Source organism: Vigna angularis, chromosome 7 (genome assembly GCF_016808095.1).
Source record: "Vigna angularis cultivar LongXiaoDou No.4 chromosome 7, ASM1680809v1, whole genome shotgun sequence".
NCBI classification, from domain to species: Eukaryota; Viridiplantae; Streptophyta; class Magnoliopsida; order Fabales; family Fabaceae; genus Vigna; species Vigna angularis.
Genome location: NC_068976.1, coordinates 20854978 through 20881096, shown reverse-complemented (window position 1 = coordinate 20881096; position 26119 = coordinate 20854978). Strand labels below are relative to the sequence as shown.

General features: G+C 31.9%; 2 protein-coding genes across 2 annotated transcripts; one reads left to right on the top strand and one right to left on the bottom strand.

Moving 5' to 3' along the window:
- Window positions 1-1240: 1240 nt before the first annotated feature.
- LOC108338375 (uncharacterized) lies at window positions 1241-7137 on the bottom strand. The gene is made up of 10 exons (XM_017575215.2): window positions 7028-7137; window positions 6828-6935; window positions 6481-6542; window positions 6302-6385; window positions 6156-6187; window positions 5967-6048; window positions 5242-5470; window positions 2617-2844; window positions 2189-2481; window positions 1241-1838 (listed from the first exon to the last, which is right to left on the bottom strand). The coding sequence occupies exons 1-10, from the start codon at window positions 7037-7039 to the stop codon at window positions 1496-1498; spliced, it is 1473 nt and encodes a 490-aa protein (XP_017430704.1). The 5' UTR covers window positions 7040-7137; the 3' UTR covers window positions 1241-1495.
- Window positions 7138-11793: 4656 nt separating this feature from the next.
- LOC108338583 (anaphase-promoting complex subunit 5) lies at window positions 11794-24930 on the top strand. Its single transcript, XM_017575541.2, has 20 exons — window positions 11794-12180; window positions 12771-12933; window positions 13115-13236; window positions 13666-13915; window positions 14129-14306; window positions 14416-14494; window positions 14586-14671; window positions 15647-15773; window positions 15941-15973; window positions 16200-16448; window positions 17923-18000; window positions 18093-18355; window positions 20935-20994; window positions 21134-21201; window positions 21529-21634; window positions 21726-21867; window positions 22018-22116; window positions 23022-23286; window positions 24068-24135; window positions 24527-24930. The coding sequence occupies exons 1-20, from the start codon at window positions 12010-12012 to the stop codon at window positions 24692-24694; spliced, it is 2775 nt and encodes a 924-aa protein (XP_017431030.1). The 5' UTR covers window positions 11794-12009; the 3' UTR covers window positions 24695-24930.
- Window positions 24931-26119: the final 1189 nt, after the last annotated feature.

Sequence of the window (26119 nt, the reverse complement as noted above, 5' to 3'; positions counted from 1 at the left end):
AAAAATAAATAAAATATCTAAGTTTGATTGAAATGTGTACTGTTCCATCATGATGTACATCCAAAACTCAACTTCCCAATCTTTAACAAGGCTCGGACATATTCGGATTGGAAATGGAAAGTCATGTGATGTTGTGAACAGTTAGCAGTCCCATCAATTCGGGTCAATACTTCCTTAACATAAATAAATAGAAGGAAAGTTTTTTCTTACAAAATTTATCAATAAAAATGTTATTTAATATGAATTTTATGAATATGACTTCAAATTTAAGACTTGTTTTTATGAGACAGTAAACTTATAAGTGTGAGAAATAATATAGGATTCATATTTTTATTAATAAAAACTTTGGTAAGAAACTTTTTCATTCAGAATATTTATCTTAAAATATTATGCTAAAAAAAACGTATAAGGACTTGTTTGACGGGGAGAAAAGAAGAGAGTAAATTGTTTGCTGCTTTGATTGAAATAAAAGAACAGGCTAATTGAGTTGTGTCCTAGCACAAGCAAAATGTAATATTTGAAGGATGATCGAAGTGGAAGAGTAATTTATAGTGCAGTATAGGTGGGGAAAAATATTTCACTAGATGTCTATATATTGAATTGACTGTTTTTCTTGTATTTAATTTCCAAGTAACTGCTTCAACATGACTTCTGTGTATACCTCACGTCCTCTACTATTTCAGAGGTTGCTAGGCCCTACTAAGGTCAATTCAAAGGGGCTATAGACTACCTCTGCGTGCACTTTTGGGTCATTCACTGTGTATGAAAAATTGTCGCAAGTAAATTCGCGGTTAAAATTATAGTCATTTTGAAGTATTACGAGAGTTTTGGAAGTCTGGCGACTAGAAATAATATCAAATTATAATATATAAATAGAATATAAATTTTATTTTATAAGTTAATTTGTAGAGTTAAATTATGTTTAAAAATTCATTTTCTAATATAGTAGTAGAATCAAGTTGAAACCTATCTTAGCTATATTTTTTTATTTTTTGAACATTTCTATTCCATCTACTATTGGATCATCCGATTTCTACTATCACTCAACCAAATTAATAAAACCCCCTAGAGAGAAAGCGAGAATTTAGGGGATTCAGTCTTTTCGAATCTTGCCTGAATTGTTTGTAATCTGAGGGCATTTTGTGTGAAAAATGGAATCGTGAAAAATGGAATCTTAAGCCAATTTTTCAATGGACGAGAATGTTCAATTGAGTTTAATTGTTTGTTTAAGGTGTTATAATTGTGGATGAAAAAAGGGCTCTATTCGTTGATCAAATGTTTACACATCACGGAAGAGTTACCGGTCAGCTCGTGTTGTATTACATTACATTTACATCAGAAAAAAGGTATTCACTTTCCGGGCAGGTCACATGTCACAGCTTGATTAGGCAATGATAAAATGAAAACAATAAGGTTTACATGCTCATCCAACAAAATGGTATAATTACATTGCCTAAATTGATATTTTCTCTATGTTGTATACCTGTGAATAACATCAGGGCTGATGGAAAGAGTTAGCTCCTTGTTCATGGTGATGATTGGTACCTGGCTGGCTAACCACAGGAATATCCAAGCTGCTTCCATCAGTTTCGGGTGCTACTTCCCTTACGTCAGCTATCCTTGCCTCCGTTGCTTGAATATCACTCCATTCATTGTCTCCAACCGGCTGAATGTTCACCTGATCCGTTGCCATGTGAACGACATTCTCTGCAGGGGCGGGCATAGCTCTAGAAACACTCAGGCACGCTTTATCCACATTCTCTTCTGTGGGGTCAACATGCTTTGTATCTGAGCATGACTCCGTCTTCTCAAAAACTTGAGTTGTATCGATGTGTTGCCTGTTGAAAAGAAAACTATCTGTTAAGCCAACATTGGTTTTATGATGCGCCACCTTTCATAACTGATACACATATTCAACCTCAAAAAATAAAAATAAATCATCAAATGTTTCCTTCTCTTTCCCAGTTTCGCAAGGTATCTCCATCTTTATGTTTAGGTGGGAAAAGAGAAAAAGCAAAACTAACATATGCCACCTTGGCTATGTGAAGATACGGAGGAGGGTCAAACAGACCGTTTTTTTATTCAAACCCATCAACCAGTCACCAAGGCAAAATACTTTCCGTTTATCAGTAGTCAACAGATCTAATTTAACAAAATGGAATTTAAGGGCAAAAGCAAATAACATTACCTTTGAAGTTGGGCTTTTAGTACATTCACATATGCTAGAAGCTCTTCCTTTTCTTTTGTTGCTGCAGATTCTCTCTGAAAAGCCTCCCTTATCCTAGCTTCAGCATTTGCTTCTGCAACCCTAACTTTTTCTTCTGCTCTTACTACAGCTGCTTCCAAGATAACATCATGTTCTCTAGCTTTTGCCAACTCGGTGCGCCACATATTTGCTTCCTGAATAGCAGCATCTCTCTGCCTGATTAATTGTTCTTTTTCTTTGCTTAGGCTCGCAGCCTTTTCTTCAGACTCTTTTAGCTGCAAAAAATAATAATAAGATGAAACGAACATTCAAGACAACTCCATTGCAAGTAATACACATAGCATTAGGCAAGGGTTAATTGTCCAAGGCAGTTTACCGAGAATCATCCCTAAAGTAGCAAATTGACATACCTTCTGCGTAAACAACTCTTGCTGCTTCTCAGAATCTTTATTCAAACGCTCAATTTCTGCACAAGCAATTCTCCGATGCTCATCCATAGTATAGGCAGCAGATGCTGCAGCCTCAGCAGCTTCAGCAGTCTCAGATAGTTTATCTGCTATATCTTTAATAGTTGAATCACGTGCCCGAAGGTCTCTGGACAAATTCTGTAGCTCCTCATCCTTTACTCTTAGTGTTTCCTGTAGAGTGGAGTAGCACCTTCAGAGCCAAAAGTCCAAAACAACAAAGAACCATATAGGTGCAAGAGACATCAAATACCCACATACAAACAGTCCTTGTCTAATTAAAAAAAAAATCCTTTCTCTATTTATATCCACAGTCCTCACATTAATTTTAAGCTTTGCACCGGGTTTAGATACCAATCAGAGGTATAGTGGAGATAAGGGTTGTATCTCCACTATACTTTAATGATAAGGGTTGTAAAAGGAAAAGGTGTAGTGGAAAATCATATACACCCTTTAACAATGGTGAAGGGGCTGCTAGGCTGTGGGTTGAACTGAAAATGCACTTTACTTTGAAAAGTATGTATGGCTTCTGTAAAAATTTTGCACGTTATAAAGGGGACAGAAGTAGCTCAACAATCGGGAGACGGAAAAAGTAAAGCAGTTATGGTAAGAGAAAGGAACTCCAACAACATAGTAAAAGATGTGAGGGGCACAATAAGGAGCAAGATCACAACAGTACCTCCAGCTAGACAACAACCTTCATCAGGACAGTGTAGTCATAGTGACTAAGGTTGGGGACTACTGCAGGGATTAGAGTAAGTGTATTTATGTATGCCTTATTAAATATGTTTTCCCTTGCAAGTGCATATCAATATCTGGTTGTTTGAATTTTGAGTTAAGACCAAATTGAATGTTTCGATGTTAGGGTTTTTTACATCAAATGTACAGGTCTTAACCACGACATAGGTGGATCTTTTTGGCAGGGAACATGCGCAACTATTTTCTTTTTCTTTTTATTTTTGTATACGGGTAAGAGTATCCCACGTATTCCATTATATTTATAAATACTTATACTTTGCTAATCAAAAATATAATATCCACCGTCCTCGTTTCTTATCCTTTCATTCTTTTTATCTCTTTTTGCCAAGCAAGTGAACAAAAATCATGAGTTTGCAAATGTCAGTTAGCCAAGTAAACCGTAATAAAAAAAAAGGGGGATACCTCCCCTAACTCCAAAATTAAAGAAGGAATTTAACCATCTTAAAACAATATTGCAACAAAAGAAAGACATGTTACTACTGTTTCTTGTACAACCATTGTTGAATGCATTATAACAGAAGAGTGACAAATAATTGAAATCATAAAACAATCATAATTCATAAATTTTCTTTATAAAATGTTATGTCCAGAAACCATCTAGTTTCGGCTGCATTTGGGTAAGGTTTGGTAAGGTTCGGTAAAAAGGTACTTTTTTATATTACTTCTTTTCACCTTCCAAGAGTTGTACTAAAAAACTTTTTTCCAGAGTTTTAGCTACTTTATGAAGGTTTAATTAACTTTTTATCATTGTACGTGACACTCCTTACCAAAAAACAGAAGTTTCCAGAAAAAAATTCATTTAATCTTTTGCTGTCACAGTGGGTGTGTTAGGAACCATGAATGAGCGAGCCAATGGATACTTGGATAGAAGGATGAAGGAAAGAATTGAACAGACTAGTTATTGATAAAGGAAGAAATTCTCCTACCAAGGGTTTCAGTTTCACCTATTTACAAAAAACCCAATGTCTTGTTCACAAATGCTAACAACTCAGAATGATCCCTCTACCCTTGCATCCCCCTATTATTTATATAACCAATCCCCTTTCCCTAAATAACTAGTCTAATTGCCAATACTAATTTTTGTGGTCTTCTCCTTATTTTTCCAAGCAAATATATTTCTAACCTAACAGACTGAAATTTTATTCCTGTACATTCACAATTCTGGTCCCCGTACATCGCAGAAGGGATTGAATCAGGAACAGTTTCACATTGGGACCAGGTTGAGAACACTTTTCATTCAGGACTATACCAAAATTGAGAGTCACCTCAATAGAGAAAAAGTTCAATTTTAGGACTTTAATTTCCATAATAGTAATATTATATTTTTCAGGAATTCAATTTTCATAATAGCAATGACATTTACGTGTGAGACCCTAGCTATATCATGTAGAATGAGATTCCATCTGCTCGCTTTTTTCATTAAAGTTTTTTGTTATTAATTATCCTGCATCATTCCTCTCTTAAATCCCCAACAAGTAATGAAGCTTAGAGATGATTTCAAGAAGCCGGGAGCAATTTGGGCCATTAAAATAGACTTTTTTATCGAACAAAATCACGGGAAGAAATATGAAAGTACTAAGATGTCACATCTGGAATTAATTGCAATGACAAAAAAAATAGGAAATAGCAAAGAGGGAGAACGTGCAACTGGAGCCAGGTTTTCAGAAGAAATTACACAATAGTGGATGAGGCACAATAGTGGATGAGATTGAAATCAAGGTATATAAAGAGTACAACTCTGCTGCATCATCATGAATGCTGAACTATAAATTTGAACAAAGAAATACAGAATAAACCAGAACGAGATTATACCTTCATGATTGTTAAATCATCCATAGGACCATCAGTGGTCCTATTATTCATCATTCCCAGAGCATTTCGCAATGAAATCTGCATTGCTGCTTCTATTTCTTTTGAGCATTCCAAGGCTGTTGAATTGGCTGCAGCAACAACCGTTGCTACAGTTCCTAACTTTGTAGAACCATTCCCACTTAAGGAATTCACAGCTTCTTTATGGGCTTTTAAAACCAACTGAGTTGCACTAACGTCAAATGAGGAAACAGTTAAAACTAAGAACTAATTATAATGAATAATAATAAGGGGAACATAGATATAAAAGCTGAACTATGACATGGCAATAGTATTCAGTAGGTCTCCCTTTCGAAGCAAATGTATATTTCCACGAACATAAAAATACACTGTTCAAAATATTTAGAAAACCGTGAAGGACTGCGTTATTACATGAATTTTAAAAATGACAGAAGTAAACAAAGTTTTGCAAGAAAGTAACAAATTAATGGTAAATTTCTACACAGTTGTATTAGTACATTTAGGTTCAAGCGTGCAGTAAGTTGTTTGCAAGCTACACACCTCTTATAAGTTATACATCTTACAATCTGATGCTTTGAAATACAAAAATAAAAATAACACACATACTAATACATTCAACAATTAAAATAACATAAAAAAAAAGGTTAAGATTATATTCCATTGATTATAAGCAAAAGTAGAAAAAAGGGTTGGATTGCAAAACTTACTGTAAAGTTGACACCCATGCTCTAGCTGCACCAGGAGTCTCCGCACAGAGGAAGTAATCTTTTTTCTGTGGCGTCCCAATATCTAAAGAGGGCAATTAAGGTACCAAGTAGAGTGATTTTCATTAATCTGTTAGCAGCTAACAAATTCGCTGAAAGCACTAAAAGCCATACAAATGACGAAAAGGATACAAAAGCAGCAACCGTCATACTTTGGAAGCCCCCTGTAACACGCAGAAGTAAATAAACAACATATCACATATAAAAATCCACCCAACAAAACTCGCATCCTATCTCAAAACTATATTAAAAAAATGCTTATGTTACACAGTTCTTACTGGAAATTCACAGGAGACACTGTGATCGTGCTATTGGCATCAAATAGAATCGTTCCTTTCACAGAAGGTTCATTTCTTCTTATCCTAAAAGAGGGGAACAACCAAAAAATACAGAACTTCAGTACTCAAAGTGATTTCCATTTCCTCACACAAAGAGAAACCAGTTTGCATAGACATACTTGTATTCCATCTTCCCAGTTGTCGGGTCCAAGATCACCCATCTCTCGTTCCATTTTCTCAGCTGTGAACACAAAGGCAGATTTTACATTTAGCTAGTTTTTTTTTTCTTTTCTAAAAGAGACAATTAAGCCTACAAAGATGGTCACAAAAAGAAGATCGGTCATCCAAAGGATTACAAAGCAAATAAGACAACAGAACGCATTGGAATTGCAAGATGATCAGAACATCGCGCTATAAAGAAATAACAATTGGAATCAGGAAAAGAGAAGAGTAGAGACGAAAATAAAGTGAAATTAAAGCTAGAAATGAGAAACAGGTATTGATATAAAGGAAGTGCGTGAATTACGGTTTCGGATCTCTTGAGAAGTGGTCCCTGTAACAAGTTTCTACCGGAAGCGGATGCGAGTTGACGCTTGATCTTCTCCAAGCTATTCTCTGTGGTTTCTGCAGCTCGCTGTGCCATTGCAAATCAACTCAGACTTATTAAAAGCAGCAGAAAAATATGAACAAACTGAGAAATAGAGAAGATGGCTATTGATGAGTCACCGGAGAAGCCATGAGCGTAGATCAAGAGTTGCAAGAAGCTCAAACGCAAGGGTTTTGGGTGATGTTCCCCAGATTTGCGTTTTAAGTGTTTTTAGAATATCGAAAGAGATTTTAATTTTTGAAAATTAAACTATTTATTAATGGAAAAGACCGGTAGGTTATTAGCCACACTGACTTACAGTTGTACACTTTCTTGACATTTTTTGTACTAATTAATTTTGAAAAAAAAATTATTAATTTGATTTTATGACAATAATTATCAATAAACTATGTACATAATTTTGTTACTAATAAAATAGTTAACCCAAAATAACTTTTTCATTTTGTAAATGTTTTTTGTTTTTCATTTTTTTTCTCTGCTTTTTGTTTAGTGTTTTTCTAGTCAATTGTAATAAAAATATTTTATAAAAAATGAAAAAAACTAAAGTAATTATAGTGACTAAAACAAAGAGGGCCAAAACTGAAGAAAAAAAATATTACTAAAACTAAGCAACTACTTCATCCAAATTTACAAAAATTAAACATAAAGAAATAAAACATATGATAAAATGCACAGATAAAAAAATTGTGAGATTGAAACATTGAACATGCAACTTTGAAGAAATTCTGAAATTAAAATTTAAGGTTTGCAACAAGAATTAGTATATTCTTTACGGAATTTTTTACTGTAAAAATTCTGAAATTAAAATTTAACGTTTACAACAAGAATTATTAGTATATTCCTTATCGAATCTTTTTTCTTATTGCAGTGCTTGAGAGTTTAATATTAATTTATCTATTAAAAATCTTTTTTTCTTTTCAATATAAAACAATATATCTTTCATAGACTACACTAAACATTTAAAAAAAATTAAGAAAGTATCATAAGTTCTTGCATTAAAAAAATATTGATTCAACTTTTGCAGTTTGTTTATAATATTTTAAATTTTATTATTACTATTAATTACAAAATTGCCAGAATTTTCCTCTCCTCTCTTCTATTAGGGTTACCTAAGTTTTCTCAAATTTAGTAATAAATCATACATTAATACAACTCAGTGATTTTTTTATATATATTTCCCCATGTTAAGCTTGTAGACATACTAACTATTTTAATTTTTTTAAAATAAGCAAAGAAACATAATAAAAGGTTGAAGAGGAATATTACTTTGGGATATCTAATTTGCTTTCATGTTCTTACACTACATTTGACTAAAATAAACTTAGTGATACAATATTACAGGTGACAAGGTTTGCAAAAATAAATTAAATGTACTTCCTTAAAAGATTATCAGTGTAATAAAATAAGATTCATTATCATTGGATCTACATATTTTACTTAGTGATATAATTTTTCATGTACAGAAGTATAATTATAAAATATTTTTACATAGATAATAAATAAAAATAAATATTAAAATAAAAACAAATTATATACAAGTTGAATCATGGGTAAGTCAATAAATAATATCAATTGATATATTTTGAAATATTTGTACTAATAATGTTTTCCTAATATATTAACAGATTTTATCTCAAATCAAATATATGGTAACTTCATTCAAATTAATATTAATATTGATATCCTTCCATTTATAAATATTTCATTTAGATAAAAGTTTTCATATTTTAATTTAGGTGATTTAAAATCATTGTTAAATAAATTTGTTTTCATATTTCAGATATCTCCACAGTGATAAGGATTTGTTTTTGGTACCACTCCAAAAGGCTTCTTATTAATAGAGGTATGTTATGTGTATATAAACTCATGTTCATCTCTTATTTTATCCGATGTGAGACTTTGTTTGTACCCAACACATTGTACATGTAATGTCTTGTTATTGAAAGACAAAAACTATGATATGAATGTTTTGGTTGCATGCTTGCTAAAATCTGATAACTTTTAGAAGAAGTGTGAGTTTTATAATGTTAGTAGTTCTGGTGTTTTCATGTATAAAGAAAGTTGAAAATTTTTACTAAAAAATGAATTTTGTCAATATTGTGAAATTATAAACATATGGTAAAAATTGTTGGAATGGAAAAGTTAAATTGTGACTATAATTGTTACTAATATGAAATTTGTATGAATGTGGTTATATGAGAGGTGGCTTGTAAGAAAATGGATGAATGAGTGTGACTTTGATGATTGCTTTGAGTTTGGATGATTGAACATCTTTGGTGTAGTAAGAATTATACTTATGATTATATGTTTTTGACTTTGTCTTTAAGGCGTTGGATAGTGGCTACTTGGTGTGGAGGGATAACTTTATGAAACTTTTCCTAATATAAGGGGTTTAGATTGTACTAAATAGTTTTATTTATGTCATAAATTACATCATTATTGTATCGGGTTATGTTTGATAAAGTAAGAATGTATTGAATATAGTGAAAAGGTATTGATGAGATTAATTTTTCTTGTGTATAAAATATACATAAGGTACTTTATTTATAACGAAAAAAATATGAGATAAGTCCAAAATACAAAGTAATATAAGTAATTGAAAATAAAAGATAAATATAAATTTAATAATCTAAGATATCTAACACTCCTCCTTAAGCATGTGTATATATATAATTTGTTTATATTAAGCTTGTTATAAATATAATCAATCCGTGAATACTTAGTAAAATTTTTTGCCAATTGATCATTTAAGTTAACACACACAATCTTTATATCTCTAAAAACAATATTTTTTCAAATGAAATGACAGTAAAACTCAATGTGTTTGGTCATCTTATGAAATACATAATTATAACTAATATGAAATATTGGCTAAGTCCAAAATATAAACTTAAGAATAATAATAAAATAACAAAAGATAAGTAAGTGAAGATAAAATATAAATATAATATAATTAATAATATGGGATATCTAATAGAATGTTTGTGAAAAGTTAGTGAGATATTAAATTTTCAAAGAGAAATGTTAATCTAGGGTGAAACAAAGTGTATTGAATGAGATTTATCATGTGACTGACTTAACTAGTATTAAACTCACATGAAATGATAATAGGTGATGAGAGTTGAATGAGATTTCATTTGGAAGACTAAGATATAAAATATATCCTACGAAGGTAATGAAATCAACCTCGATCATTGAAAAGTTATATAAATTACACATGATACCATTTTAGAGATGGAAATGGAGATAAATATGATAAGTAAGACTCTCACAAGTGTATTTGATGCACTTATTTTTTGGAAGTAAAAGTCTAAATGTTGGATCTTAGCAAACTAATTTCTAATTATCTCAAAGATTTATTTTTGTCAACCTTTATGATAAAATATGATATTTTCACTTGAATTGATTATGATAAAAATTAGTCTATTCTTACATGTATATATTTTTATATATATATTTTTATGTGATGATCATATATTAAATATAAGATTAGAGTTAGGAGTTAATGGTGATAGAACACTAAAGTTGAAATGAGACAAGGGAAGATTAGTATATAAATATTTTAGACGATTGAACCTAATATTTTAAAGAGCTATATTAAATTTTTAGTTTTTGTTTTGAAGTATTTATGAGTTATTTTAATTTTTGAAATACAATATATTCTAATGTAAGAATAGTATTTTCAATCAACTCTTTTATATAATTACTTGGGCTTTAGAGACTGCATTCTATTAATTATTTTAATAGTAATTGTTTAGAAAAGTGAACTGTTACACAGATCTACTTAATCCAAATTATTATACAAAATTTGTATATACGTGTTTACATTATATACACCATCTAACTTTCAATTTAAATAACACACATTTAATATTTTTACTATTTTCATTAATTTCATAACTTAATTTCAAACACACATTTAATATTTTTACTATTTTCTTACTTATTTTAAGGTACACAAAAGTTAAATAATTTAAAAATAGGTCTACACAACTAAAATAATAAAAAAAACAAGATTCAAAATTTTAAAAATGGCAACGATAAAGTTGTGTATTCGATTACAATTTCACATCAAATAAAATATAACTACAACGAAATTGTGATATCTAACCCAACTTATATGTATGTAAAAAAAAACACCCAATAAAATTCGTTTTTTGGAGCACATTTTTTCGTAAACGGGTTTGTTTTGTAATATTTTTGTTCTCATATTCTGTGTGTAAATCTTAGAATTATAATATCTCTTTAAAGTAGTATTTGAAAAATTAAAGAGATTTTGATATTTTGTATTCAAAAATATCAACTCCACTTATATTATTAATCAATAATATTGTTTACTTTAACATAATTAATACTTAAAATTGTTTTGTAACATTATTGAAATATTATTTATTGAAGATATTTCATATTTATACATCTAAATATTATTTTTAATAATTACAAAAACAATAAACGAAAACTTAAATAGTCAAAGGCCTTTTTGGTAACATACACGAAAATTTAGACAATTATTAATAATTGGTGCTCACACTTTTTTGCAAAATGATAATTTTTTGTGTCAAACTTACATATATATTTTTTATACTAATAAAAAAAATAAAACAAAGGGTTGAGTTATGGGATAAAAATAATTTTTTTAATAAAAATAAAATAAAAAATATAAATTTGATGTCAAAATTAATTTCAATCCTATGTTATGAAATAACGATATTTTGATAATATTTTAATATTATTTACGTAATTGATGTGAATTATTTCACATGTATTAATAATCGGTGTTAAAATATTATAAAAAATTTATCAAAATATCGTGTCATCTAGTAAGTGAATATCATATATATTACTTTTGAATTTAAATACAGTATAGCTTTTAAAGTTGGCGCTTTTCAATTCCACCAAGACAAAATCGAAACCCTAGACCAAACATCCTAGCACACTCTCGTATTGATACTGATCACTATCCAATAATGTCCAGCTTCTTCCTCCTTCACTTCACTTAACTTACTGATTATGCATTAAAGTGAACATAACATCATCACTGTGCTCAGGTTGCAGAATCAGCTAAGCATTTTGTCAAACAGAAAGCAGGCGAAGATAATCAATGGGTGGGGTATTGAAACAGCCGGGTGCATTTGCAATTACGCCGCACAAAGTATCACTCTGCATACTCCTTAAGATCTATGCACCACCCGCACAGATATCGATCCCCTTCCCTTTCTCTTCTGTTGCCCAGCACAATCGCCTGGGCATGTTCTTGTTGGCCCTCACCAAGGTCACCGCCACCTTTTTCTTTTCTTCCCGCTGAAACAGTTTCTTCCTTTTCGATTAATTCTGTATTCTTCAGCATAATTTGAATCTCAATTCATCGCACTCTGGGATGATAGTTATGTTAAATTTTGATACTTAACTTTGTGCCTTGTCTGTTCTTTATGAAGGTCTGATTAGTTAAATCTTGTTTGACTCCAAATTTTGACTTTTAATTTATGAATAAATTAATTTGTTGAAAAATTCATTAAGGTTAGCTTTTTCAAAATTTGATTTTTAACTTATATCTAAGCTAAAAGTTTATGGAAAAACTTATTTGTTTTTTTTTTTTCTTCTCATATGAATGCTTATAAATAAAGATGTTTATCTAAACGTGTCCTGTCCAAACAGAATTGTGCTATTTCTTACTGTGTAGTTTAGAATTGAACTTACACCTTGTTGTCTTGTTGATGGCTTGAATTGAAATGGCTTTTTTCAATATAATTGGTCCTCTTGATCTTTGTTTTAATCCAGTGTTCGATCACACATTTTCTTCATGCTGGTCGAAGATTTTATTTATGCTTCTGTTGTGAGTTGAAAATGTTGTTGATAATGCAGTCTTGCGATGATATCTTGGAGCCTAAATTGGATGAACTCGTCCATCAATTGAGAATGATGAGTCAAAATTGGGAGGCCTCCTGGGTTATTGATCAGTTGATGAGTAGACTTTCGTCCCTGTCATCGCCCGATGATTTGTTCAATTTTTTTAGCGATATAAGAGGTGAGTTTATCAACTTTAATATGGTTAGCCCTTAACCATTTTTCCTATATATTTTTTCTGTTTGGTTTCTTGTTTTTTTTCTTTTTTCTTTTTTTATTTGACATGGAAGTTGTGGCAATTTTTATTATTGCTTATACATTAGACCAATTTACATATTTACTGATATTAAAATGTGGTTCAGGAATACTTGGAGGTTCTGATTCGGGTGCTGTTGAAGATGACCAGGTTATTTTGGACATGAACAGTAACCTGGGGATATTTCTTCGGCGTTGTGTACTTGCTTTTAACTTGTTATCATTTGAGGTATAACGTTTTCCACATGGTTGAAGTTGATCATTGTCTGAATTGATCTTTATCCATCTCAAAAGAAAGTGGGAGGAGGTGAAGTTGTTTTTCTCAGAAGCTCCATATAATGCTTGGCGCTTCTGACAAAGTTTTGTTTTCTAAATGTTGCATTTGAATGAGTTTACATTGATATTACTAAACTTCAAGGAATGGGACTCGTCACCTGATATCTTTTGTTTTTATGATGATCAAGTAGCTATTAGGAGTTTAATATACAACTTTGACTCTCTGATTAATTTTTTTTTTAAATTTAAACACAATTTGGAGTCTACAGTGAAAATATTTATTGCTTATTCTTTATATGCTTAGTTTATGTGAGTAATTTTCACATTTCTTCTTTAGGATGAAACGTATCCACCTTGTATAACCTCTAATTTCAATGTCTAGGGTCTATCCCATCTCTTGACAAACCTCGGGATCTATTGTAAAGAAGAACTCTCAAATTGCCCTTCCTATGAAGAACATAGTGTGGATGATTGTAGTAGTAATCTGGAGTCATATTCAGAATATGAGAACATGGACCTGGAGAACTTTGTCTATGAAAAGGTTTCAGAGGAAATTGAAGCAAGAAAGGAGGCTAGTGGAGTTGTTCCATTTCATCTTCATGCACCCAAGACTCTTCTGAGTTTAGTTGATGGTATAATAACTTCACAGGGCAGTTATTTTAGTGCTTTCTGTTGTTTGGGAAGAACTTGACAAATATAGACCAAGAATTTACCAACTAACCAAATCCCACTTTTTTGTTTCTTCTTCACTTCTTTGAGTTTCTCTATTTATGCCTTTGCTTTTGAAAACAATGTTTGATACAATGACATAACTTTACTGATAACGGTGGAACTCACGTGCACAGATATTGATGTGCCTTCTGATTCAGTATCCAAACAGACTGAGAAAGTTAGAGTAGTTAATCCTTATGGGGACTCTTCTAGTAATATTCTGCGAGATGTTGATCAGAGTGGTGCAGTATTCCTGCGGACAAACTGGCAGGTACAAGGGTACTTACAGGAGCAAGCTGATACCATTGAAAAGTAAATAACTTGTAAACCTAAAACTTTCTTGATTTTTCTATTTTCAAAAAAAACTTGTAACAATGCATAACAATTATATTAACTTTCAAGTCGTATTCATACCATTCAGGAATGGTAATGCTGTATCTTACAATGGACTTGAGATTATTCTACAGCAGCTACAAAAATTGGCACCTGAACTGCATCGGGTAAGTTAAGTTTATTACCTTCTTTAGTTCTATTCCTTATCTATTTATTTCATTAAAGTTTGCCATAATTTTGAGTTTCACATCAATCCAGGTTCACTTTTTGAGCTACCTGAATGGTCTTTCTCATGACGATTTTCTTTCTGCTTTGGAGAATCTTCATTGTTATTTTGATTACAGGTAATTGAACAGTTGTTTCTTATTTCATCTCTCTGATGGCATTGATATATGTTTGGGTTCATTTGATGAGTAGTTAGATATAAAGCAAGTGGGACATTGATATCATTGATTTGTTCTTGTTCATCATCAATGGATATTCATTGCAACCTCATTAATTACAATTGATTCTCACCCAATAAAATCATTGGCACAATTACCCTGTTGCTATTTTTGTTTGTACTTGTGTGTCACTGGAGAAGCAATACAAAATGTATTTAAAAAGTAAATCGTTTCCAAGGAAGTAAATTGACTTGCGATTAAATGGTGCTCTTCCATGTGGTTGGTTTATTAATACTTCCAATCCTGAATTTATTGACATTGATGATTGTCAAAATTTAGAATCTCGACATATGCAATTGTAAACCTTTTTCACGTCCTTCACCTATAGCTTTTGTTTTCTGTTATGAATTATACATTTATACCAATATTTGTCCTGTAGACATATTATTGGAGATTCCACATCAATTAAATATATGGTTAAATTATAGTATATAAGTGAGTGCAAACCTCATTTTTTAAACCAGTTTTGTGAGATTGAGTTAGACCTGAAATTCATTTTTTAAGATAGTATCATAGTCTATCCTAACAAGGTTTATTGGGCTATGTTGTCACTCGTTATTAGACCGCTATTGGATCACCCCAAAATATCTAATTTTATGCTTGAGATATTCACACTTTGGCTTGGAGGGGTGTGATCCCACACTAATTAGAAATATGACTAAATTATAGTTTTTTTTATCAGCATTGACTAAATTATAGTATACATAAGTAGATGTAAATCTCACCTTACAAGTCACTTTTGTGATGTTAAGTTAAATTTTAAAGTTCACTTTCTAAGACATATACCCATGTATTGAGTGCCTTTTTAGCCAATAGAAAGGATTGAGAAGTGTTATCCATTACAACTGAACTTATCTTTTATTTGTTGGGCAAAAGTGCAGGGACTGAAGGATTTGATTTTGTTCCTTCAGTTGCTGGCAATGGCTTTGGAAGATATGAAATCGGTTTATTATGTTTGGGGATGATGCAGTTTCACTTTGGGCATCCAAAGATGGCGTTAGAGGTAATTTTTTGGGTATTTTGATCTGATACATGCTGGATTTCTACCCTTTTCTAGTCCTCAAGGCTTCTATTATTTGTATTCTTTTGTACTCTGATAGCTTTTAAGCCATTATAGTTCTACTATGTATTATTCTTTATTGCCACCCTTATATTGGTTGTTATGTTTAGGTTTTGACGGAGGCAGTTCGTGTTTCTCAGCAGGTAATCATATACACATAAATTTTGTTTATCCAATAAAAATCCCTGTATTTACCAATTATAAGTAAAATCTAAGCGGACAGCAAATGTTACCTATGTATGCTATGCTACATGTGGTACAGGGCAGAATAAACGTTGTTGGTAAATGTTGCCATTTGAACCCAAAACTTTCTCCCTGATATATTAGTCATACATGTGATGTGAGGACTGACAACTTTCATTTGTGCAGCAAAGTAATGATATCTGTCTTGCATATACTTTAGCAGCTATTTCAAACTTGTTGTTTGAAAATGGTATCTCAAGTACAGCTGGGACACTGGGATCATCATACTCACCTTTTACAAGTATAGGTGTTTCACTCTCTGTTCAACAACAATTGTTTGTTCTCTTGAGAGGTTCTTTAAAGAGAGCAGAAAGTTTAAAGTTAAAGCGGTTAGTGGCTTCCAATCATCTGGCAATGGCTAAATTTGATCTCACGGTAATGACATTTTCTACCTAATTCAATTATTTATTGTGCTAGGAGTTTGTTTTATGAAGCTATACTTACATATAGCATGTATTTTGAACTTGAATCCCAAGCATAATGTACAATTTTATTGTGTCTTTAGCTTCTTAAAATATTCAAACCTCAAATATATTGATCTGTTTAGTATAAGAATATAGGAGAGTCACAGCAGATTTTTGCAAATTACGGACAATCAAGTTATTGAGTTACACTGTTGAACTAAGAAAGAGTTATCATGTGTTGATTGAGATGAGACCTGCCTTTTTCAGTGTTTGAGTTTATGCCAGGGAGGTCAACCTCAAAAGCTTTATGTCTACAGCAGGGTGTGATGTATCTATGAAAAGGAAACAAAAGATTCGTGCACAGTCTTCATTGAGATAGATTAAGTATAGGCTAGGATGGCACTAGAAGTCTTAAGGAAGGTTTTCGGGAAGGACTGACTTTAAGTCCATATAAATGTTAAACCGATTGGATTGCAATACAGCTTTGTATGTTGTACTGGACTTTCCTTTGGAATCTGATTTGTTGTCTAATTGGATTGAAATTTGCTTAGAATTTGGTCATGATACATATACTTAAAACTTTAGCACCAATTTTGCACCCTACCCAGCAAAAAAGCATTTTTTGAGATGGAAAAATGTCTCTCCCCTAAAGAATTGATTCCCTAAACCTGTCATTTGATTCATCTCTTAGGTATGGACTTCCCATTTTATTTTCTCTAGTCTCAGAGCATGCCACTGTTGCTGTTTCTATTGCTATTGTATTTTGAATTTTTTTTTTGAGAAAATGATAATTGGAGCGGAAGAGTTTTCTGTTATCTGTTACTTATTATATTGAATCTCTAGCAGAAATATTTGAAGCAGTCTCTGTAACTGCGTTCAATAGAAAAGGTGGCTAGGATACAAACTATAGCTGCAATACTACAACTATAATAACTAATTACAGCTGGCAAAACTAGTGTTGCAGCTTCTGTTGTTGGCTATGCTAGCTGTAGTTAGTTATCCTAGCTGTCTTTTCTATTACAGAAACTACTTTACACTCTACTGGAAATACTTAAGCTCTATTGAGAGATTTAAGAAATACCAGAAAATTTTCTTCGCATTCATTTCTCAGTTTCTCTTAGTTCTTCGTGTATTAAGTTCAGAACACAGCTTTGAGCAATTTGGGTTTCAAATAACCACTATGAAATTGATCATTCCCAAACGTGGTATTCAAGTGTAGTAGGATACTGTTTTCATTATTACACATCATTTTTTACTTTGGTATTGGATGTTGTTACTAGGCACATCGAATATCTAGTGCCATAGTTTATGGCTTTTAAAGTAGACAACTAATATTTTTTTATTTAAGTTATTTCAAGCTCTCCTAACTTAAAGTAGATCTTAAGTCCTGTTAGTGGGTACTGAAATACTGCAACTTTTTACATCATGTAGTTTCTCCATTGCAGCATGTTCAGCGGCCCTTGCTATCATTTGGTCCAAAAACTAACATGAAGCTCAGTACTTGCCCAGTTAATGTTTGCAAGGTTATATAAAATCTTTGTAACTATTCTTTTGTTGGTGACAGTTGTAGCACATGAGAATCAAATTTTTAGTTTATTTGTTATATGACTGGCAGGAAATTCGGTTGAGTTCTCAGCTGATTAGTGATTTTAGCTATGAGAGTTCTGCAATGACAATTGACGGTGCTTTTAGTACAGCTTGGCTTAGGAATTTACAAAAGCCGACGGGTTCCTTTGTTTTGAGTCAAGAGATTGGATCTGGCAGTAGTACTAGTGCTTCCCAATTCATTGCACAACCAACCTCAATTCCTGGATCTGTTCTGCAAGTATTGGGTTCATCTTATATACTCCGTGCAACTGCCTGGGAGTTATATGGCAGGTAAAGTTGCTATTTGTGTTCAGATATGTTTATATAAAATAAGGTTGCACTAATTATGGTCCTATCTTTTTTTGGGAAAATTGTAAACTGACAGGATATAAATGATTAGGGTTCCATTGCTTTAGAGCTAACCTATTAATTAATAAATTTAACAAGCTGGTATTGCTTTTCTTAAATGTATTTTATTTTTTCTATTCTAAGACTGGGTTTTAATCCATATATCAATTATCTATTATTGTGAAGCCTTCAATGTAAGTGATATGTGGCACCACAGATTACTCCTTCCGTTTGCCAGATAGGAAGAGTTGTAGGTGAAGACTTACTGGCTATACTAGGCATAAAAATTGTTGGGAAAGGTGGGAAAGATTATCTTAAGACTTAAGCACAAGAGAGGAGAGTCCAACTCAAAAGACTAGTTCACTAGGTAGGAGAAACTTAAGTACCAAATTAAGTAGCTCACCTTAATCAATTTGGGACTCATCCTAACATTGTTGTCCCCGTTAATGCTTGGCTTGCTTCCACCGTGGTCTTCTAGCAGTGGATGGAAATGAGAGGATTAAAGATGATGGTGGTGGTTAGCTTGAGATTTGGAATGATTTGTGAGGAAAGTTTTGTGGATCCGATTACATGTTGTTTCTGCTGTTTGGTTGTGAGAAATGTGGAGAAAACCACATTGACTTGTGGTTTGTAGGTGAAGATGCAAGATAATCAATTATGTTGTCAAAATAATGGTGTTTTGAAGAGTTTTCAGTATACGTAGTCAATTATGGGGCACTCATAATCGATTATGAACCACTCTGATCAATTATGGATGTTTTTTTTTTAATTTTTTCTATAATTATATTAACAAATAATAAACAAAATTACTAATAACAAATAAAACCATCTTAATCTCCACTCTCTTCTAACTCGTGTAAACAACCTTACTTCCCGTTGTAATTGTCTTTCTTTCTTTCATTTTCCACTCCCTCCATCTCTTTCACTGATAGGTTTCTGATAAAGAAACCTTATCTTTCACCCAACTAACACAGGCAAACAGAGCAAAAGTTCTGCATAACCTCTGATTTTATTGATCTCCAAGAAAGAATACAAGAATGAAGCAATAAGGGAGCCTAATCTCCCCCCAACAAGACTAAACAGTCTGTTCATACACTTGAATCGCAAAAAGTCCCTCTCCTCTCCCCATCTCAACAATTTATACAAAGGTATATTCCCGCTCTTCCTAACTGTTAACACAGTTAGGCAACTAACTCCCTCTAACTGTTAACTAACAGTTGACTACCCTCTCTTCCTCCTTACATACACTCTCAACTTCCTATCATTCACACTATCCAAATTAAGTGTGAGAGTTGACATCTAAGGCGGCTTCACTCTATTGACAACTTGGCTCACCTACTAGTATTCAGTTTGCACCTTATTTCAGTTTATAAGTAGCCATTCGTGTTGCTCAACTCTATATAAAAACACCAATTATTAGAAGGTAAGCACAAGAGGAGAACCCAGTCCAAAATGTTAGTCCATTAGGTGGGAGAACCTCAAGTCTTAAGTACCACATCAATTAGCTTATTTTACTTATGTGGGACTCCTAACTGAGTATTCATGGGTCAGATTGGTTGAATGGAAAAAATGAAGTACTCATGGGTTGTCATAGAAGGTCCAAAACTCAATAAATTTCTACATTACAGGAACTATTGGAAATAGTGGAAAAATGTCACACAATCACACCATCTGAAAAGAGGAGATAATTGGTTTTTATGGGGCATTTATGTATTGGTTAGTACAACTGTACATGTGTAGTAATGAATGCAAAATATTAACAGCAATCATGGTCTGACTAAATGGATTTTTGGATAGATAGATAGATATTGTCCTTGCAGTCTCCCTTCTCTTGCAACTATTTTCTTAATCTTTGCTTGATTTTATGTCAGATAATCTGATGATTTTCTTTCTCTTTATCCACAAATTTTTTTAATAGTATTATGCCATTCTTCTTAGTCCTTCATGCCAAGCGTGAGAAGTGACTATTATTCCATCGTATGAAGCTAAAGAGCAAAAGTGAAAGTTATCCACTTTAATTGAAGACAAATACTCAAGAGAGAGAGGAAGACAAGGCACGTAAAAACACAAGTCTGTGTTTTATTATATTCTGAAAAAAAAATAATAGTTATTGCTAGTCATTATTAAAAGTGAAACAGTGTAGTTATCAAGGTCTTGCTTACCAAACACGCAGAAATAAATTATCAGTCAATACTTTTTATTCTAGTATTTAATGAGGTGACCAATAGTTTTCAAGCTCAGCCAGCTAAATAAAAATGGCTGCACTAACCTCGATCTTGACCAAAATTCCGTAAGTCTGATTATACTGTAGCAGTTACGGTTATAAATAAAATAAAGCAGAATGCATGCTTTGTGTTGGCAGTTTTGTTATGTTTTTTGTTTTAATCTATTTTCATCACTTAGGATGATTAAAGCTATAATTCTAGCTTCACATGCATATAATACTAATTTTTGTAATATTTTGAAAGAAAGCTTTTTCTATGAATTTACAATCTGATTTTTTATTTTTTTATTTTTCTTAGCTCACCGCTGTCTCGAATAAATGTGCTAGTACACGCAACTTGCTTTGCTGATGCATCAAGGTAGCTTCTGAGCTGAACATGTTAAAGAGATCAAATTCCAAGTTGCTATTTTGTAGCGCCTTTGTTTTATTATGGAAAGCAACCGTATAATCTCCATTTTGTTAACTTTTTGTTTAATTATCTTTGTTGGTTTCACCAGCTCATCAGATGCAGCATTAGCATATGTAAAGCTTATTCAACATTTGGCTGTATTTAAAGGATACAAAGGTTAGATTGGTTGCATACAATTGAGTGGATTTCCGCCATCTTTTTTCTAAATATTGTATGTGATTGTTAACACATTTGCATTTCTTTTATCTTGTTTTTGTTCTTTTGCTAATAATTTGTAAGTTGCCAGTGTAACTCTTTTTTGAAAAGTAACGTGATAAATTCAACTTAGTGGAAATTATTTGCAGTACAAATTGCCTTTTGTTAGTACAGAGTGGTCTTTTTCTTTCTTCATCAGATGTTAGAATGTTCACTATCGCCCATTTGAGCTCCTTCTCTTACCTTTCATCCTTATTGTTTCTGAGATCTTCCTTTGTCTGTCTGTAGAGGCCTTTTCTGCCCTTAAAATAGCAGAAGAGAAGTTTCTGTCTGTCTCAAAATCACAAATCTTACTGCTAAAGTTGCAGCTGCTTCATGAGCATGCTTTACATCGGTAAGTGGCCTGGTTCATTAGTGTTCAGAATCTTTAAATATTTGCGTCTGAGATTTCTGCACCGTTATTAACTTAATTGGGCATCATGTAGCGGAAAATTAAAGCTAGCTCAGAAACTGTGTGATGAACTTGGTGTTTTGGCATCACGAGTTACTGGTGTTGATATGGAGCTAAAAACAGAAGCAAGCCTTCGCCATGCTCGGACATTACTTGCAGCAAAACAATTCAGAGAGGTTTTTCTATTATTGAATTTACTAAAATCTACCAAATACAGAAAATTAATCACATGTTATTCACAGTTTGGTTTGTGAATTTATATTGCATGTTAATTGTACTGTATTAACTCTACAGACTGTTTTTAATTTTCATACAATGATATTTAGGCAGCTGTTGTGGCACACTCTCTCTTCTGCATGTGCTACAAATACAATCTTCAAGTTGAGAATGCTTCAGTTCTTCTTTTACTTGCTGAGATTCACAAGGTATGTTATCATATTGTCTGACAGACGTGTTAGTGCCTGTAGTCTGGATAAACTATCAAGCACATTCTTTATGTAACAGTAAAAACCACGGATCAAGCCATCTTTCTTGTTTTCTCTCATTTGGATAACTTGTTATATGTTAAGTTCTGATCTGTAATTAATTCAGATTGGAATTAATACTGATTTGATATTGTTGAAAATTGAGGAAATAAATCAAAATGAAGAGCTTTGATATGGAAATCAATCAGGATTAATGTGGTCTGATTTATGCTGATAATGATAGGATTTGATGTAATTATGATCTGTCTTTCCTTCTTTTCAGCTATAGCAATAATTTCCTGATTTGTGGTCATATTAGTGTGAAGAATTATTCTCCTCTTGTATATACCTCATTTTATCAGTCAGATCAGTATCAGTGAAATATATTCACTTTTCTACATTATATAATTACAAATTGCTGATGAGTTAGAATTTACTGCCAAGTGACATCTCTCCACTTCATCACACAGAAAATGAAAATTTGTTTATTAATCAGTAACATTACAGGCTAGTCCAGCCTCTACAATATGATAAGTGAAGAGCGAAAAGTTGAAAATGAAAAAGTATAATGGTTGTGAAAATTTTAGTAAGCACTAAGCAATTACTAGTGTGAACAGTGTTTCTTGTACTTGTTTGTAAGCACTCATCAGCATCACTCTATTATTCAAGGGAAGTCATGGCTTAATTTTCTTTATTTATTTTATCTGATTTAACTGCTTGATTAATTTCTTTTCTTTTCTTTTTAGTGCATGATCTATGGACTCATCCTAAATTACTGACAGTCTACTATAATGTCCCAATCCCAACTTTCCTATTATTGCGTTCTACCGTTTGTTTAATCAAGCCTTCGTTAATTGTTTTACCAGAAATCAGGGAATGCAGTTCTCGGTCTTCCATATGCTTTAGCAAGCCTGTCATTTTGCCTCTCATTTAATTTGGATCTTCTAAAAGCCTCAGCTACTCTCACCCTTGCTGAGCTTTGGCTCTCTCTTGGATCAAGTCATGCAACAAGGGCTCTAAACCTTATCCATGGAGCATTCCCAATGATTCTTGGTCATGGTGGTTTGGAGCTCCGCTCACGTGCCTATATTGTTGAAGCCAAATGCTATCTGTGTGATTCAAACTTCAATGGTATGTAGCTATACATGTGCCGTTTTTGCAAGTATTTCAATAAGAGCCGAATTCCTGATTCTGTAAAAGATATCAATAAAATAAGGGGAAAATTGTTCAAGAACATAGTTTGTCAAATGGATTGAGCGTTTACTTACGTGAGACAGTTTTGACAAACATTGAAGTTCTTTCTCTGGTTGAGTCATTGGAAGTTGGGTAAGGAAGAGTTTTGGCAATTTGAAGATGACAATTGGATGCTTGTTGAGAAGATATTATGTGTATTTAAGATATCTACAAATTTAAATTAAAAATTTCAGGGAAAAAGGATGAACTTATAATATAGTTAGAGAATCAGTGTGACTCTGTTTTGGGGCCTGTTAAGTGTAAACAGTAAACTCCGGTGGGACTATTTTTGAGAATCTGGAATCAATAGAAGTAGGGTTTGTATTACATTTTGAAATCATATCAGGTTGTTTTTGCAGATTTCTTTGTGCTGAATTCTCTTAACTTGCATTCATCTTTTTGAAACAAAAGATTGAATTTCTCCCCGTGTGATTTTTAAAATACCTATTTACAATGTTGCATACTCGGGCAATAAAATTATGGAAGTAATGAGTTTGGAAAATTCTGGTTTTTTCTTTTCTTAAAAGGTTTTTTAGTAGGATATGTTTGTGGTTGTGAATTTTTGGTTTTCATAGTTCCCACGATTTCGTCTATTGCCGGAAAGTTTAATGGTTTTTTTGAGGGGTTGATCCCATTTCTATCCTCATGTTGGAGCTTTAACTAATTTTGAATTTTTCAGTCTTCGAAGATTATGAGGTCGTGATAGATTCATTGAGACAAGCATCTGAAGAACTTCAACTTTTGGAGGTAAGCGAACTTCCAATCTTGTCTGTAAATAAGAGGTCATGTAAATGAATGTCTTCACTACATGGTAGAGACTCTTATTGCATACTTACTAGCTTCCTAACAGTTTCATCAGTCCTTTTTTATTTGTAAACCTCTTTGCTGCATCTCTGCTTCTACATACCAGATAAATGTTTATTTAATTGATTTTATGGTGTCTTAGAGACACGCAAGATTTATGTGGCTTTGTGATGTTGAAAGCTCACTAGTCACTTGTAAACTATCCCCTCTGTAAATTTGTCTCATTTAACCCATTATTTTCCTTTACCATCCCATCTTAAACAAGTTGCTTCCCAACATCCAAATCTCTTTCGATTGCATTTGATTTGGAATATCATTTTCTTGTTTCCTGCAGTTTCATGAACTGGCAGCTGAAGCTTTCTATCTTAAGGCCATGGTATATGACAAACTGGGGAAATTAGAAGAAAGGGAGGAAGCTTCAGCTTCATTTCGCAAACATATTTTGGCTATCGGCAATCCTCAGGATGAGGATGATCCTCTTGTGCGTTTTGATTCTTCTTGATACCCAATTTTATATATAAGCTAATTAAATTACATACGATAGTGATCACTAATCTTCTGTAATTATCAATGTTGTTTATAGCTGTAGTAATTTTGTTTCCAATTAGAATCTTGGATGCTAAAGATGAAAACAGCCATAACCAAGACGTATGGCATCGACCTTGGAGATGCTTTGTCTCCTCTTCCCTTTACAGAGGTGATTCATGTAATGAACACACCAATGACAATTAGTTGTTACTTTAGTTTATATTAAAGTAAATCAAAATCAATTGCCCTTGTAAAAAAGTAATATCTTTACTTTCTTCCTCTGATTTAAAACTTCCGCTCAATGAAAGGAGACTATATTAATAGTGAAATAATAAAGTGGTTAATTAAATTTATATTTCTTTATAATTATGAGTATGCATTGGCCAAGTCCTTACATAACAATAACGTTCCATCTTTCTAACTTAGAAACTTTCATTGAGTGTCAGGATTATTACTCTTTTATCTTGCAGAGGATTTTTGAAAAGCTATTTCTCTTTAAAAACAGTTTCTATTCGTAGTACTCTGAATGCTGTTGGTCATACTTTTCAGTTAGGATGAAAAAAGTGTGGAGCGAGTTACTATGTTAAAGTATTTTAGTTTGCTGACATGTTTAGTTTCGTTCCACATAATTTATAGTTTATGCAAGTTAACAATGAGATAGGACGGAGTGAGTTGACTTGCATAGTCAACAATTTTCTTTGATTATATTTTAAACTTTAAATTAGATAAAATTCTTTTATTTTAATTTTTCATTCTTTTATTTTATGTTTTAATTATGCAAAGTTCTCGACGTAAATATGTTTTTATTCTTTAATTTTTAGTAAAAATTATAATTATTTTTTTTTTAAATTTTGATTCAATTTAGTTTTTCAATTTTATAAATGTGTGGAGTTAGTTTTTTTAATCAAATTTTGTTAAGTTATTTAGCATTTTAAATATATTTCATGATAATATGAATTGTTTATATTGTTTGACATTTTTTTCTAGTATTAGTTAAAAACCGTATTTGAAATTTTAAATAAATTTAACAAGGTTAAAAGGAATAATTAATTTACACAATTATAAAAATAAAAATTAAATTAGTCTAAAGTTTAAAAAAACTAATTCTAATTTTAGTTAAAAAAAACATATTTAAGTCAAAGTTGTTTCTTTTACTTGCAGTAATATTGATTAATTTTTATAGTTTAGACAACTTTTTTATATTTTCTTGTTTATAAACTACTTAATTTTGACATATTTACTTGATTAAGTTTTAATCTTATACTTATTTAATTTATTTTAATTTTATTGTTATTGCAAAATTCAGAACGCAATAAAGATACAAAGTATTAAAACAATTATTATTATTATTATAATATTTGTATAAGTTTTTTTTTAAAATTTATGTGACAGACTCACA